The following is a 17,137-nucleotide window of genomic DNA, read 5'->3' on the forward strand; positions in this document are numbered from 1 at the left end:
CAATAATGACAAACATATGGCAAATCATGATTGTGAAGAGAAAGTTGCACATTTCATACCATCCCTCTTTTTCTGGGGGTAAGAAACAGTGCAACATATCAATAGTTGAACTATTGAAAAGGTTTGTAGGTGAGGCAGGATCCATTTGGGATCTTCAACATCCTTTAGTGTTAATGGCTATTAGGACAACACAATCTAGATCAATACATCTCAGTCCACATGAAATTTTGACAGGTAGGAAAATGGTTTCTACCACAACATCTGCTTTACAGAACCAATGAGCAAGTCCTAATAAATGCACCCATGATCAACGAATATATGGAAAAGCTGAGAAAGCACTTGTAACATGCTTTTGTTTTTGTGCAGAGGAATTTGTTAAAAGCGTATGACAGTGCAAAATCATACTATAACAAGAATCACCTGTGAGGAAATATGAGATAGGCGACCTGGTATATAAGTTTGACTTTGGTAAAGAAGAACATAAACATGCAAATTTCCTTGCATCATGGTGTAGGCCATTTAGAATTGTAGATAAGGTTTCACATGTAGTCTACAGAATAGTCATAAAAGAGGGAGACTTAACTGTAGAAAAATGTGCTAATGTTAAGCAAATGAAACCATTCCACCCAAAACATGAGGCAAGGTGGTTAGAACAAATTGGACAAACTAGTACGGAGTGAAAAGTGCACTTCTGTTCTGAAAATGAAGCGTTTAAAAGTGTAATTCTGTTCTGAAAATGAAGCGTTTGTATCTTAAAGGGATTCACCATAGCAAGTAAGTAGGTGTGGAAAATATTAAAAAGTATAAAACTGGATTGTAAAGGGGTGAAAGGAGAGATACATCAGTTGAGTAATTTAGTTTACGTTTTATAGTGAATGTGAAAAGGGGGGAATGAAATATGTGAGCATATACATTTATAAAAATGAGAACAATGGGTATAAAAAATATAATGCATATTTAGGAAAAGAATTAACACATATAGGTGTCCAGGTGACTTGCATTTTGATTGCTAGGTATACCAGGTCGATGTGTGAGAACAATGACATAGGGAATTGCCTTAAGGCAATGATCTTTTATTTTATTTCATTTGAGAATATTACATTGAGCTATGTTATGTTAACCTGCATTTTCCGACAGCCAATAACAAAAGATGTGCCATATTGTATCTCTTATACTCAACCCACATATTTCCAAGTCCAGAAAAGTTATTATTGACTGTTATTTATATTGTATGTTTCTGTGCATAATACAACATTTTACTTCAGATGATATCAAAATGAAAGGGAAAAATTAATGAATCAGTGTATTTGATTCTTAATTGTTTTTTTTCTCGCTTTAATCTAGATACTATTTCCACACCAGCGGTCCGGGAGTTGGAGGCAGCCAGATCCGGAGAAACCACCTCCGAACCGGAGTCCCTTTGGAAAAACCCATGCACTGAAGAAGGGGAGAGAAGGTGGTGACACCTGCTTACAGAGGAAAGGTGAAGTGGCTCTAGCCCATGCATAGTGGAATAAGACAGCACATTTTCTGGTCTTTCTTGGTACTTATACTTATGACGAACATTCCATGTATCACTTTAGTGAAAGGACAAGTTCTAATAGACCTGGGACCAGTCTCAGGAATTGCATTTGGAAGAAGCTCTGCGTTTTATATTGGGGATTACAAGACTCTTATATCAAAACAGGTATACTAGCTTGAACCCAAATTTGGTCATTGAATGGATCAGAGATACAATTGGTGCAAGTAGAGGAATGGGGCCCATAGTCATTATAGCATTAGAGAACAACAATACCCAGCCAATAGCGCCATCCTGGAATTTAGCAACAACAATGTAATACTTACCACACGGCCACCACCAACTCCACCGTGTACGCCCTATGGGGAAAAAAACAAATAGTTCACTGATGAGGTAAAGTGAATTGATATGTTGAGATGTAAGAAAGAAGAAAGGTTGCTGAAAACTCCAGTTGTGTAATTGTGTGTTTCTGTCTCATGGTCTAAGTGAGCTCTTCCTGACAGTTTCATCACACATTTTGCTAAAGCCATAACCTCTGTAATCTTAATCCGCAGCCGTACGAGGGTAATCATTTTTCTTCAACAGGGACATATTTTCAGTTAACCCCCTGATATTTCCTTGCAAACAAGGAGCACAGACTCAAATCACTCGTTTTGCAGATAGCCGAAGGAGAACACGACCATCGACTTGAGATGGTATCAATTAATGGTAGCTTTAACATCGCACTCTCAACAATAGAAAACCTGGAGATTTGGACTCATTGTGACATGCTATTTTGCCATCTATGAAGGTCTATCGACCACCAACCCACTCCCTTCCACAATTAACCCACTAACTGATGTCTCTGACGATTGGCCATGATTAGGGTGATGTTGCTTTTAAAACATTCCATGGACAACAAAGTACAGTACTTTGTCGCGGACTGGGGGGAAATAGTAACTTTTCTTAAGGATGATTTTAGAGTGATGTGGTTCCCACAACGCCTGAGACTATTAGATCTGCAATGAGCGTGAAGTGCGAACCCAGGAAGAAAGCGAATCCGGAATGGAGTAGTAGTCGCCTCAGACGTGAGTTGGGGTGGGGGTTTTGTTTAGGGAATGTTTCCAATTTGTTTAAAAATTCAATAAAGAGAGTTTTCAACAAAAGAAAAACATTCCACTTAACGTTATGTTCATTTTGAATTCTGTTTATTAAAATGACTCTGTCTAGTGTCATGGCGAATTACTGAAGTAATCTGTTGTATCTGCCTTTCAATTCTCATATACTCATGCTGATATATTGAATTAATACTGATCAGTGAGTTCATATGTGTAATGTCTCTGTGAAATATTTTTAAAATATGTATACAACATCAGAGTTATAAACATGACAATGGAGGTGGCTCTGGTAAAGTTTATTCAAATAATGTTAATTTGAGGTGCAGCACATCAATCAGTGTACTCCATGTTTAGGTTATGGCTTGGGTCTCAGTCACTTATGTGACACCTATTGGAGTAAAACTTAGTGTGAATAGTGTTAGATGTCCAAGGTGTATGAATTTGCATCTGCATTACTGATTTGTCATTACCCCTAGCAGAAGTGTTGTGCAAAAAGTGTCATTTGTGTTGTGCATGAAAGCAGATGATGCCACTTCCTGTGATGTCAATTGGCGAAATGACGTGCACCAGCACATCCTGTGATGTCATTTTGGGGCGGGGATCAAACGACATTACCCCACTTCCTTCAATGTACTTGGGGGCGGGTTCAAATGACATCACTTCCTGTGATGTCATTAGGGGGGTCAAGGACCATGTGATGTCACCTTCGCTACCTCTGGCCTTTTGGTGAAATTACGTCCCAGAAAGGCTGACAGGATCAGTACCAATATGAGATGTACAAATGCTAATGTGGTAAAACAAAACCTAAAATTAGGAGGTTTGGTGTAGTCTGTGAGAAAATCAATCTAAAAAATCTTAATTTGTCGTAGGAATAACAGCAGAATATGGGGTTTATCATACAAATAATTGTTTAGGTCTGTGAAATAGCCTCTTCAAAACACAAGTAATTTGGGACTCCACATGAGCAAAATTTGCAGACTTACTTTGCAGAGAACAATTCCCTAATTGTATTCCTCCCATACGTGGAGTCATGCATCTTCCATGTCCACAATATCTAGATCAATACATCTCAGTCCAGATGACATTTTCACAGGTAGGAAAATGGTTTTGCCACAGCATTTGCTTTACAGAACCAATAAGAAGGTCCTAATAAATGCATCCACAATCCACAAATATATGGAAGAGCTGAGAAAACACTTGCAAGATGTTTTTTGCGTTTGCGCAGAGGAATTTTGAAAAAGCTCCTGACAGTCCAACTCATACTATGACAAGAAAACATCTGTGTGGGAATAAGAACTATGCAACCAGGTATATAAGTTTGACTTTGGTAAAGATAAACATAAAAATTCAAATGTCCTCGCATCATGGTGCGTGCCATTTAGAATTGTAGATAAGGTTTCGCCTGTAGTCTACAGAATAACCATAAAAGAGGGAAAGTTAACTGTGGAACAATTTGTCCATGTTAACCAAATTAAAACATTCCACCCAAAACAGGAGGTTAGAACACATTGATGAAACTAGTAGGGAGTGAAAAGTGTAATTCTGTTCTGAAAGTGAAGTGCTTGCACCTCAAAGGGATTCCCCATTGCACGTAAGTAGGTGTGAACAATATACAAAATATCAATCTGGAGTATAATGGAGTGAAAGGAAGGATTGATTAGTTGAGTAACTGTGTGCACGTTTTAAAGTGAATGTGAAAAAGGCGGAATGAAACAGGTGAGTATATACATTTATAAAAATGAGAACTATGGGTATAAAAAAATAAAGTATATTTAGGAAAATGATTAAAATGATCTAGGTGTCCAGTTGACTTGCATTTTGATTGCTAGATCCCAAGTAGATGTGTGAGACCAATGACATAGGGAATTACTTATAGGGTATGATCATTTATTTTATTTCATTTGAGAATGACATATTGAGGTCTGTTATGTTATCCTGCATTTTCCTAAAGCCAATAATGGAAGATGTGCTATATTGTATCTCTTATAATCAAGATGAATATTCCAAAATATTTGAGGGTTGCAGCTCTCCAAAGAGATACTGCCACACAACTAGAAGGGAGTACAGAGGTTCCTCCATTGGCGTAGTTCCCAGAATGTTCTAAGATCGGGAGAGGAGCAGATTCAAGCTGCAGATGCTTGCACAAATGAAGAAGGGAGGGATCAATTAAGGAACATATTTATGGAGTTCAAAGAGGTTTTTGCCAAAGATGCTTACGATTGTGGGGTGACTGATTTACAAGTTGCCACACTACCAGAAGGATATTTTAGGGAGCTAGTATTTTTGTGACAATATAGGTTACCCTTGGCATGTCTGGAGTCACTGGCTGAAGTAATCAAACATTTTGAATCTAGCGGTATCTAGAGGCATCATTAGGCCCATTCATAGTACTTAAAATACTCCCATATTAGGTGTACTAAAGCCCCATGGCTTGAGTGAATTGAACAAGAGGGTTTCAGTTTCAAGGTTGCCCCTTCCATTTATTGATCAGGGTCTTGCACAGGTTCAAGGGTTACAGGTATTTACCACCTTGGATCTTACAGCTGGTTACTGGTGTGTACCATTAGCTGAAGGTATATAACATGTATTTGCATTTTCCTTTGACAAATTACAATATGCATGGTCCCAGACCCCTTTTGGGTATGTCAGTAGTGGGAGTGAATTTGGGATATTCCTGAGCAAGGCACTCCCAGATGCAGCTGGGATAAACTTTCTAGGCCATGAAGTGACAGTACATGGATTAAAGCTGCAAAAGAAATAAGTGGAAGCAATTCAGAAATTAAAAGATCCCACCCACCTAAAAAGTCTAAAGAGTTTGCTAGGATTGACGGGTTACAACAGGAAATGTATTGGACTTTACGCAGAGATTAAGCAGCCCATAAGCAAATTACTGACAGAGGGTGTGCCCTGCAAATAGGAAAAGGAAAAAAAGGACAAGTTAAAATAAAAATGCCATGTTTGGCATATCCAATAAAAATGAAGATTTCTTTGTAGAAATAGGAATCACAGATCAATGTATGTCAGCAGTACTCTACCAAAAACATGATGCAAATAACAATTCTATTGCATATACAAGCACAGCATTGTCACAGGAAGCAACAAAATTTAGTGAATATGAAAAGGCACGTTTGACGTCTGTATGGCCATTGCAACAATTCTGTCCCATTATTCAAGGGATATGGGTGATTGTTGAAACACATCACCAGCATCTATAATGTTTACATAGTAAAAGAATCAGATCAGGGAATTTGACCAAGTCAAGAATGACTTCATGGATGTTAGCACTACAGGGATTCTCAGTGGAAGTGAGATGTGGACCAAACAAAAAGAGTCCAATTGGTCAAGGGCTATCAGATTACATGATTGTGAAGCTGTCTGTATGCCTGAAGACACTGACGTAGAAACTCATTTAAGGGAATTTGAGATATCCCCACACAATGCTTTCAATGAAGAAACATGCAATGATCTTCCAACCATTTATGTAGATGGATGTGCATATCACATGGAAGGTGATTCGGAAAAAGAACCGGTGGCAGTGATACAAAATCTTTGGGGATAATGCAATGACATTCCAAGAGTAAGCATGAAGTTAGGACACAAAAGCAGTCAAGTTGCAGAATTGGCCACCATTTATAAGGGAATATCTACAGCCATAGAAAGTAAACTTTAAGAAATAGTTGTAGTGACTGATTCTTATTATGAGCTAAATAGTTTTATGGAATATTTACCCAGCTGGAAATTGAGAGGAATGCTCTCATATAACTAGAAACCATTTAACCATGGCAAAATGATCCAAGCCACATACAAACGGGTTTCAGTAAATGGCATGATCATCCACTGGAGGAAAATACATGGTCATTTGAAAACACCATGCGAAGAAAAGGAAGGAAATGACAAGGCCGATCAGTTAGCCGAAAATGGAACTGGGATAGCAGAGTTGCTTTCTATTATAAACAAAAAGAGAATTAATTTACAAGAAGGGCTGATGATTCACAAATCAGTATTGGGCCAAATCCAATGGGATTTTGACATTTTGATGGTTGATGCTATGTCATGCCCACAATGGAATAACTGCAGGCTGAAGAGGCTCCCAGAAGACTTTGGACATTTTAAAAGATTATCCTTATTGGCCTCACATGTCACAGGATTTAGAACTCTATTCGAGGGAATGTCTAGTGTTTGCACAATTTCAACCTGCTTCCCCAACACACAGGGTACCATTGCTGAAAAAAGTTTTGACACTCCCATGGTCACACCTACAAATAGACTTCATTGGGCCTTTGCAAAGGCCAGCACAGGGAAACAGATACTTCTTTACAATTGTTTGTTTAATTTCTAAATGGGTGGGGTGCATCCCAGCCCCAGATTGCAGTGTGCACATGGCAGCCACTTTGCTAGTCAATCATTTGGATTACCTCAGAGAATAGAATCAATCCACATAAGTCATTTTACTAGTGCAATAATGACAAACATATGGCAAATCATGATTATGAAGAGAAAGTTGCAAATTTCATACCATCCCTCTTCTTCTGGGGGTAAGGAACAGTGCAACATATCAATAGTTGAACTATTGAAAAGGTTTGTAGGTGAGGCAGGATCCATTTGGGATCTGCAACATCCTTTAGTGTTAATGGCTATTAGGACAACACAATCTAGATCAATAAATCTCAGTCCACATGAAATTTTGACAGGTAGGAAAATGATTTTTACCACAACATCTGCTTTACTGAACCAATGAGCAGGTCCTAATACATGCACCCATGATCAACGAATATATTGAAAAGCTGAGAAAGCACTTGCCACATGCTTTTGTTTTTGTGCAGAGGAATATGTTAAAAGCGTATGACAGTGCAAAATCATACTATAACAAGAATCATCTGTGAGGAAATATGAGATAGGCGACCTGGTATATAAGTTTGACTTTGGTAAAGATGAACATAAACATGCAAATTTCCTTGCATCATGGTGTAGGCCATTTAGAATTGTAGATAAGGTTTCACATGTAGTCTACAGAATAGTCATAAAAGAGGGAGACTTAACTGTAGAAAAATTTGCTAATGTTAACCAAATGAAACCATTCCACCCAAAACATGAGGCAAGGTGGTTAGAACAAATTGGACAAACTAGTAGGGAGTGAAAAGTGTAATTCTGTTCTGAAAATGAAGCGTTTAAAAGTGTAATTCTGTTCTGAAAATGAAGCGTTTGTATCTTAAAGGGATTCACCATAGCAAGTAAGTAGTGTGAAAAATATTAAAAAGTATAAAACTGGATTGTAAAGGGGTGAAAGGAGAGATACATCAGTTGAGTAATTTAGTTTACGTTTTATAGTGAATGTGAAAAGGGGGGAATGAAATATGTGAGCATATACATTTATAAAAATGAGAACAATGGGTATAAAAAATATAATGCATATTTAGGAAAAGAATGAACACATATAGGTGTCCAGGTGACTTGCATTTTGATTGCTAGGTATACCAGGTCGATGTGTGAGAACAATGTAATAGGGAATTGCCTTAAGGCGATGATCATTTATTTTATTTCATTTGAGAATATTACATTGAGCTATGTTATGTTAACTTGCATTTTCGGACAGCCAATAACAAATGATGTGCCATATTGTATCTCTTATACTCAACCCACATATTTCCAAGTCCAGAAAAGTTATCATTGACTGTTATTTATATTGTATGTTTCTGTGCATAATACAACATTTTACTTCAGATGATATCAAAATGAAAGGGAAAAATTAATGAATCAGTGTATTTGATTCTTAATTGTTTTTTTCTTGCTTTAATCTAGATACTATTTCCACACCAGCGGTCCAGGAATTGGAGGCAGCCAGATCCAGAGGAAACCACCTCCGAACCGGAGTCCCTTGGAAAAAACCCATGCACTGAAGAAGGGGAGAGAAAGTGACACCTGCTTACAGAGGAAAGATGAAGTGGCTGTAGCCCATGCATAGTGGAATAAGACAGCACATTTTCTGGTCTTTCTTGGCACTTATAGTTACGACGAACATTCCATGTATCACTTTAGTGAAAGGACAAGTTCTAATAGACCTGGGACCAGTCTCAGGAATTGCATTTGGAAGAAGCTCTGCATTTTATATTGGGGATTACAAGACTCTTATATCAAAACAGGTATACTAGCTTGAACCCAAATTTGGTCATTGAATGGATCAGAGATACAATTGGTGCAAGTAGAGGAATGGGGCCCATAGTCATTATAGCATTAGAGACAACAATACCCAGCCAATAGCGGCATCCTGGATTTTAGCAACAACAATGTAATACTTACCACACGGCCACCACCAACTCCACCGTGTATGCCCTATGGGGAAAAAAACAAATAGTTCACTGATGAGGTAAAGTGAATTGATATGTTGAGATGTAAGAAAGAAGAAAGGTTGCTGAAAACTCCAGTTGTGTAATTGTGTGTTTCTGTCTCATGGTCTAAGTGAGCTCTTCCTGACAGTTTCATCACACATTTTGCTAAAGCCGTAACCTCTGTAATCTTAATCCGCAGCCGTACGAGGGTAATCATTTTTCTTCAACAGGGACATATTTTCAGTTAACCCCCTGATATTTCCTTGCAAACAAGGAGCACAGACTCAAATCACTCGTTTTGCAGATAGCCGAAGGAGAACACGACCATCGACTTGAGACCCATGGGTGAGTGTCAATGTGTGTAATGTATCAATTAATGGTAGCTTTAACATCGCACTCTCAACAATAGAAAACCTGGAGATTTGGACTCATTGTGACATGCAATTTTGCCATCTATGAATGTCTATCGACCACCAACACACTCCCTTCCACAATGAACCCACTAACTGATGTCTCCAACGATTGGCCATGATTAGGGTGATGTTGCTTTTAAAACATTCCATGGACAACAAAGTACAGTACTTTGTCGCGGACTGGGGGGAAATAGTAACTTTTCTTAAGGATGATTTTAGAGTGATGTGGTTCCCACAACGCCTGAGACTATTAGATCTGCAATGAGCGTGAAGTGCGAACCCGGGAAGAAAGCGAATCCGGAATGGAGTAGTCGTTGCCTCAGATGTGAGTTGGGCTGGGGGTTTTGTTTAGGGAATGTTTCCAATTTGTTTAAAAATTCAATAAAGAGAGTTTTCAACAAAAGAAAATCATTCCACTTAACGTTATGTTTATTTTGAATTCTGTTTATTAAAATTACTCTGTCTAGTGTCATGGCGAATCACTGAAGGAATCTGTTGTATCTGCCTTTCAATTCTCATATACTCATGCTGATATATTGAATTAATACTGATCAGTAGAGTTCATATGTGTAATGTCTCTCTGAAATATTTTTAAAATATGTATACAACATCAGAGTTGTAAACATAACAATGGAAGTGGCTCTGGTCAAGTTTATTCAAATAATGTTAATTTGAGGTGCAGCACATCAATCAGTGTACTCCATGTTTATGTCATGGCTTGCGTCTCAGTCACTTATGTGACACCTACTGGGGTAAAACTTAGTGTGAATAGTGTTAGATGTCCAAGGTGTATGAATTTGCATCTGCATTACTGATGTGTCATTACCCCTAGCAGAAGTGTTGTGCAAAAAGTGTCATTTGTGTCGTGCATGAAAGCAGATGATGCCACTTCCTGTGATGTCAATTGGCAAAATGACGTGCACCAGCACATCCTGTGATGTCATTTTGGGGCGGGGATCAAACGACATTAGCCCACTTCCTTCAATGTACTTGGGGGCGGGTTCAAATTACATCACTTCCTGTGATGTCATTGGGGGGGTCAAGGACCATGTGATGTCACCTTCGCTACCCCTGGCCTTTTGGTGAAATTACGTCCCAGAAAGGCTGACAGGATCAGTACCAATATGAGATGTACAAATGCTAATGTGGTAAAACAAAACCTAAAATTAGGAGGTTTGGTGTAGTCTGTGAGAAAATCAATCTAAAAAATCTTCATTTGTCGTAGGAATAACAGCAGAATATGGGGTTTATCATACAAATAATTGTTTAGGTCTGTGAAATAGCCTCTTCAAAACACAAGTAATTTCGGACTCCACATGAACAAAATTTGCAGGCTTACTTTGCAGAGAACAATTCCCTAATTGTATTCCTGAAAGGCATACATGGAGTCATGCATCTTCCATGTCCACAATATCTAGATCAATACATCTCAGTCCAGATGACATTTTCACTGGTAGGAAAATGTTTTTGCCACAGCATTTGCTTTACAGAACCAATAAGCAGGTCCTAATAAATGCATCCACAATCCACAAATATATGGAAGAGCTGAGAAAACACTTGCAAGATGTTTTTTGCGTTTGCGCAGAGGAATTTTGAAAAAGCTGCTGACAGTCCAACTCATACTATGACAAGAAAACATCTGTGAGGGAATAAGAGATATGCAACCAGGTATATAAGTTTGACTTTGGTAAAGATAAACATAAAAATGCAAATGTCCTCGCACCATGGTGCGTGCCATTTAGAATTGTAGATAAAGTTTCGCCTGTAGTCTACAGAATAGCCATAAAAGAGGGAAAGTTAACTGTGGAACAATTTGTCCATGTTAACCAAATTAAACCATTCCACCCAAAACAGGAGGTTAGAACACATTGATGAAACTAGTAGGGAGTGAAAAGTGTAATTCTGTTCTGAAAGTGAAGTGTTTGCATTTCAAAGGGATTCACCATTGCACGTAAGTAGGTGTGAACAATATACAAAATATCAATCTGGAGTGTAAAGGAGTGAAAGGAAAGATCGATTAGTTGAGTAACTGTGTGCACGTTTTAAAGTGAATGTGAAAAAGGCGGAATGAAACAGGTGAGTATATACATTTATAAAAATGAGAACTATGGGTATAAAAAAATAAAGTATATTTAGGAAAATGATTAAAATGATCTAGGTGTCCAGTTGACTTGCATTTTGATTGCTAGGTCCCAAGTCGATGTGTGAGACCAATGACATAGGGAATTGCTTATAGGGGATGATCATTTATTGTATTTCATTTGAGAATGTCATATTGAGGTGTGTTATATTATCCTGCATTTTCCTGAAGCCAATAATGGAGGATGTGCCATATTGTATCTCTTATAATCAAGGTGAATATTCCAAAATATTTGAGGGTTGCAGCTCTCCAAAGAGATACTGCCACACAACTAGAAGGGAGTACAGAGGTTCCTCCATTGGCGTAGTTCCCAGCATGTTCTACGATTGGGAGAGGAGCAGATTCAAGCTGCAGATGCTTGCACAAATTAAGAAGAGAGGGATCAATTAAGGAACATATTTATGGAGTTCAAACAGGTTTTTGCCAAAGATGCTTACAATTGTGGGGTGACTGATTTACAAGTTGCCACACTACCAGAAGGATATGGTAGGGAGCTAGTATTTTTGTGACAATATAGGTTACCCTTGGCATGTCTGGAGTCACTGGCTGAAGTAATTAAACATTTTGAATCTAGCGGCATCTAGAGGCATCATTAGGCCCATTCATAGTACTTAAAATACTCCCATATTAGGTGTACTAAAGCCCCATGGCTTGAGTGAATTGAACAAGAGGGTTTCAGTTTCAAGGTTGCCCCTTCCATTTATTGATCAGGGTCTTGCACAGGTTCAAGGGTTACAGGTATTTACCACCTTGGATCTTACAGCTGGTTACTGGTGTGTACCATTAGCTGAAGGTATATAACATGTATTTGGATTTTCCTTTGACAAATTACAATATGCATGGTCCCAGACCCCTTTTGGGTATGTCAGTAGTGGGAGTGAATTTGGGATATTCCTGAGCAAGGCACTGCCAGATGCAGCTGGGATAAACTTTCTAGGCCATGAAGTGACAGTACATGGATTAAACCTGCAAAAGAAATAAGTGGAAGAAATTCATAAATTAAAAGATCCCACCCACCTAAAAAGTCTTAAGAGTTTGCTAGGATTGACGGGTTACAACACGAAATGTATTGGACTTTACGCAGAGATTAAGCAGCCTATAAGCAAATTACTGACAGAGGGTGTGTCCTACAAATAGGAAAAGGAAAAAAATGACAAGTTAAAATAAACATGCCATGTTTGGCATATCCAATAAAAATGAAGATTTCTTTGTAGAAATAGGAATCACAGATCAATGTATGTCAGCAGTACTCTACCAAAAACATGATGCAAATAACAATTCTATTGCATATACAAGCACAGCATTATCACAGGAAGCAACCAAATTTAGTGAATATGAAAAGGCACGTTTGACGTCTGTATGGGCATTGCAACAATTCTGTCCCATTATTCAAGGAATATGGGTGATTGTTGAAACACATCACCAGCATCTATAGTGTTTACATAGTAAAAGAATCAGATGAGGGAATTTGACCAAGTCAAGAATGACTTCATGGATGTTAGCACTACAGGGATTCTCAGTGGAAGTGAGATGTGGACCAACCAAAAAGAGTCCAATTGTTCAAGGGCTATCAGATTACATGATTGTGAAGCTGTCTGTATGCCTGAAGACATTGACATAGAAACTCATTTAAGGGAATTTGAGATATCCCCACACAATGCTTTCAATGAAGAAACATGCAATGATCTTCCAACCATTTATGTAGATGGATGTGCATATCACATGGAAGGTGATTCTGAAAAAGAACCGGTGGCAGTGATACGAAATCTTTGGGGATAATGCAATGACATTCCAAGAGTAAGCATGAAGTTAGGACCCAAAGGCAGTCAAGTTGCAGAATTGGCCACCATTTATAAGGGAATATCTACAGCCATAGAAAGTAAACTTTAAGAAATAGTTGTAGTGACTGATTCTTATTATGAGCTAAATAGTTTTATGGAATATTTACCCAGCTGGAAATTAAGAGGAATGTTCTCATATAACTAGAAACCATTTAACCATGGAAAAATAATCCAAGCCACAGACAAACGGGTTTCAGTAAATGGCATGATCATCCACTGGAGGAAAATACATGGTCATTTGAAAACACCACGCGAAGAAAAGGAAGGAAATGACAAGGACGATCAGTTAGCCGAAATTGGAACTGGGATGGCAGAGTTGCTTTCTATTATAAACAAAAAGAGAATTAATTTACAAGAAGGGCTGATGATTCACAAATCAGTATTGGGCCAAATCCAATGGGATTTTGACATTTTGATGGTTGATGCTATGTCATGCCCACAATGGAATAACTGCAGGCTGAAGATGCTCCCAGAAAACTTTGGACATTTTAAAAGATTATCCTTATTGGCCTCACATGTCACAGGATTTAGAACTCTATACGAGGGAATGTCTAGTGTTTGCACAATTTCAACCTGCTTCCCCAACACACAGGGTACCATTGCTGAAAAAAGTTTTGACACTCCCATGGTCACACCTACAAATAGACTTCATTGGGCCTTTGCAAAGGCCAGCACAGGGAAACAGATACTTCTTTACAATTGTTTGTTTAATTTCTAAATGGGTGGGGTGCATCCCAGCCCCTGATTGCAGTGTGCACATGGCAGCCACTTTGCTAGTCAATCATTTGGATTACCTCAGAGAATAGAATCAATCCACATAAGTCATTTTACTAGTGCAATAATGACAAACATATGGCAAATCATGATTATGAAGAGAAAGTTGCAAATTTCATACCATCACTCTTCTTCTGGGGGTAAGGAACAGTGCAACATATCAATAGTTGAACTATTGAAAAGGTTTGTAGGTGAGGCAGGATCCATTTGGGATCTGCAACATCCTTTAGTGTTAATGGCTATTAGGACAACACAATCTAGATCAATAAATCTCAGTCCACATGAAATTTTGACAGGTAGGAAAATGATTTTTACCACAACATCTGCTTTACTGAACCAATGAGCAGGTCCTAATACATGCAGCCATGATCAACGGATATATTGAAAAGCTGAGAAAGCACTTGCCACATGCTTTTGTTTTTGTGCAGAGGAATATGTTAAAAGCGTATGACAGTGCAAAATCATACTATAACAAGAATCATCTGTGAGGAAATATGAGATAGGCGACCTGGTATATAAGTTTGACTTTGGTAAAGATGAACATAAACATGCAAATTTCCCTGCATCATGGTGTAGGCCATTTAGAATTGTAGATAAGGTTTCACATGTAGTCTACAGAATAGTCATAAAAGAGGGAGACTTAACTGTAGAAAAATTTGCTAATGTTAACCAAATGAAACCATTCCACCCAAAACATGAGGCAAGGTGGTTAGAACAAATTGGACAAACTAGTAGGGAGTGAAAAGTGTAATTCTGTTCTGAAAATGAAGCGTTTAAAAGTGTAATTCTGTTCTGAAAATGAAGCGTTTGTATCTTAAAGGGATTCACCATAGCAAGTAAGTAGGTGTGAAAAATATTAAAAAGTATAAAACTGGATAGTAAAGGGGTGAAAGGAGAGATATATCAGTTGAGTAATTTAGTTTACGTTTTATAGTGAATGTGAAAAGGGGGGAATGAAATATGTGAGCATATACATTTATAAAAATGAGAACAATGGGTATAAAAAATATAATGCATATTTAGGAAAAGAATGAACACATATAGGTGTCCAGGTGACTTGCATTTTGATTGCTAGGTATACCAGGTCGATGTGTGAGAACAATGTAATAGGGAATTGCCTTAAGGCGATGATCATTTATTTTATTTCATTTGAGAATATTACATTGAGCTATGTTATGTTAACCTGCATTTTCCGACAGCCAATAACAAAAGATGTGCCATATTGTATCTCTTATACTCAACCCACATATTTCCAAGTCCAGAAAAGTTATCATTGACTGTTATTTATATTGTATGTTTCTGTGCATAATACAACATTTTACTTCAGATGATATCAAAATGAAAGGGAAAAATTAATGAATCAGTGTATTTGATTCTTAATTGTTTTTTTTCTCGCTTTAATCTAGATACTATTTCCACACCAGCGGTCCGGGAGTTGGAGGCAGCCAGATCCGGAGGAAACCACCTCCGAACCGGAGTCCCTTTGGAAAAACCCATGCACTGAAGAAGGGGAGAGAAGGTGGTGACACCTGCTTACAGAGGAAAGGTGAAGTGGCTCTAGCCCATGCATAGTGGAATAAGACAGCACATTTTCTGGTCTTTCTTGGTACTTATAGTTACGACGAACATTCCATGTATCACTTTAGTGAAAGGACAAGTTCTAATAGACCTGGGACCAGTCTCAGGAATTGCATTTGGAAGAAGCTCTGCGTTTTATATTGGGGATTACAAGACTCTTATATCAAAACAGGTATACTAGCTTGAACCCAAATTTGGTCATTGAATGGATCAGAGATACAATTGGTGCAAGTAGAGGAATGGGGCCCATAGTCATTATAGCATTAGAGAACAACAATACCCAGCCAATAGCGCCATCCTGGATTTTAGCGACAACAATGTAATACTTACCACACGGCCACCACCAACTCCACCGTGTACGCCCTATGGGGAAAAAAACAAATAGTTCACTGATGAGGTAAAGTGAATTGATATGTTGAGATGTAAGAAAGAAGAAAGGTTGCTGAAAACTCCAGTTGTGTAATTGTGTGTTTCTGTCTCATGGTCTAAGTGAGCTCTTCCTGACAGTTTCATCACACATTTTGCTAAAGCCGTAACCTCTGTAATCTTAATCCGCAGCCGTACGAGGGTAATCATTTTTCTTCAACAGGGACATATTTTCAGTTAACCCCCTGATATTTCCTTGCAAACAAGGAGCACAGACTCAAATCACTCGTTTTGCAGATAGCCGAAGGAGAACACGACCATCGACTTGAGACCCATGGGTGAGTGTCAATGTGTGTAATGTATCAATTAATGGTAGCTTTAACATCGCACTCTCAACAGTAGAAAAACTGGAGATTTGGACTCATTGTGACATGCTATTTTGCCATCTATGAATGTCTATCGACCACCAACACACTCCCTTCCACAATTAACCCACTAACTGATGTCTCCGACGATTGGCCATGATTAGGGTGATGTTGCTTTTAAAACATTCCATGGACAACAAAGTACAGTACTTTGTCGCGGACTGGGGGGAAATAGTAACTTTTCTTAAGGATGATTTTAGAGTGATGTGGTTCCCACAACGCCTGAGACTATTAGATCTGCAATGAGCGTGAAGTGCGAACCCGGGAAGAAAGCGAATCCGGAATGGAGTAGTCGTTGCCTCAGATGTGAGTTGGGCTGGGGGTTTTGTTTAGGGAATGTTTCCAATTTGTTTAAAAATTCAATAAAGAGAGTTTTCAACAAAAGAAAAACATTCCACTCAACGTTATGTTTATTTTGAATTCTGTTTATTAAAATTACTCTGTCTAGTGTCATGGCGAATCACTGAAGTAATCTGTTGTATCTGCCTTTCAATTCTCATATACTCATGCTGATATATTGAATTAATACTGATCAGTAGAGTTCATATGTGTAATGTCTCTCTGAAATATTTTTAAAATATGTATACAACATCAGAGTTGTAAACATGACAATGGAGGTGGCTCTGGTCAAGTTTATTCAAATAATGTTAATTTGAGG

The 17,137-nt window shown here is 38.2% G+C and overlaps 1 protein-coding gene across 9 annotated transcripts in view; it reads right to left on the reverse strand.

Annotated features, from left to right (window-relative positions):
• The window catches only part of LOC138580695 (uncharacterized), a 583,872-nt gene that overhangs the window by 198,507 nt on the left and 368,228 nt on the right, over nt 1-17,137 (reverse strand). For 4 of the 9 annotated variants that reach the window (XM_069651434.1, XM_069651433.1, XM_069651432.1 and 1 more), the window contains one exon: nt 16,019-16,051. The exons of the other annotated variants lie outside the window; for them this stretch is intronic. In XM_069651434.1, coding sequence (XP_069507535.1) covers nt 16,019-16,051 — 33 coding nt within the window. The remainder of the gene's footprint in view (nt 1-16,018; nt 16,052-17,137) is intronic. 9 annotated transcript variants of the gene reach the window in all.

This window comes from Ambystoma mexicanum, chromosome 3p (assembly GCF_040938575.1).
Source record: "Ambystoma mexicanum isolate Mex_15411 chromosome 3p, UKY_AmexF1_1, whole genome shotgun sequence".
Taxonomy (NCBI): domain Eukaryota; kingdom Metazoa; phylum Chordata; class Amphibia; order Caudata; family Ambystomatidae; genus Ambystoma; species Ambystoma mexicanum.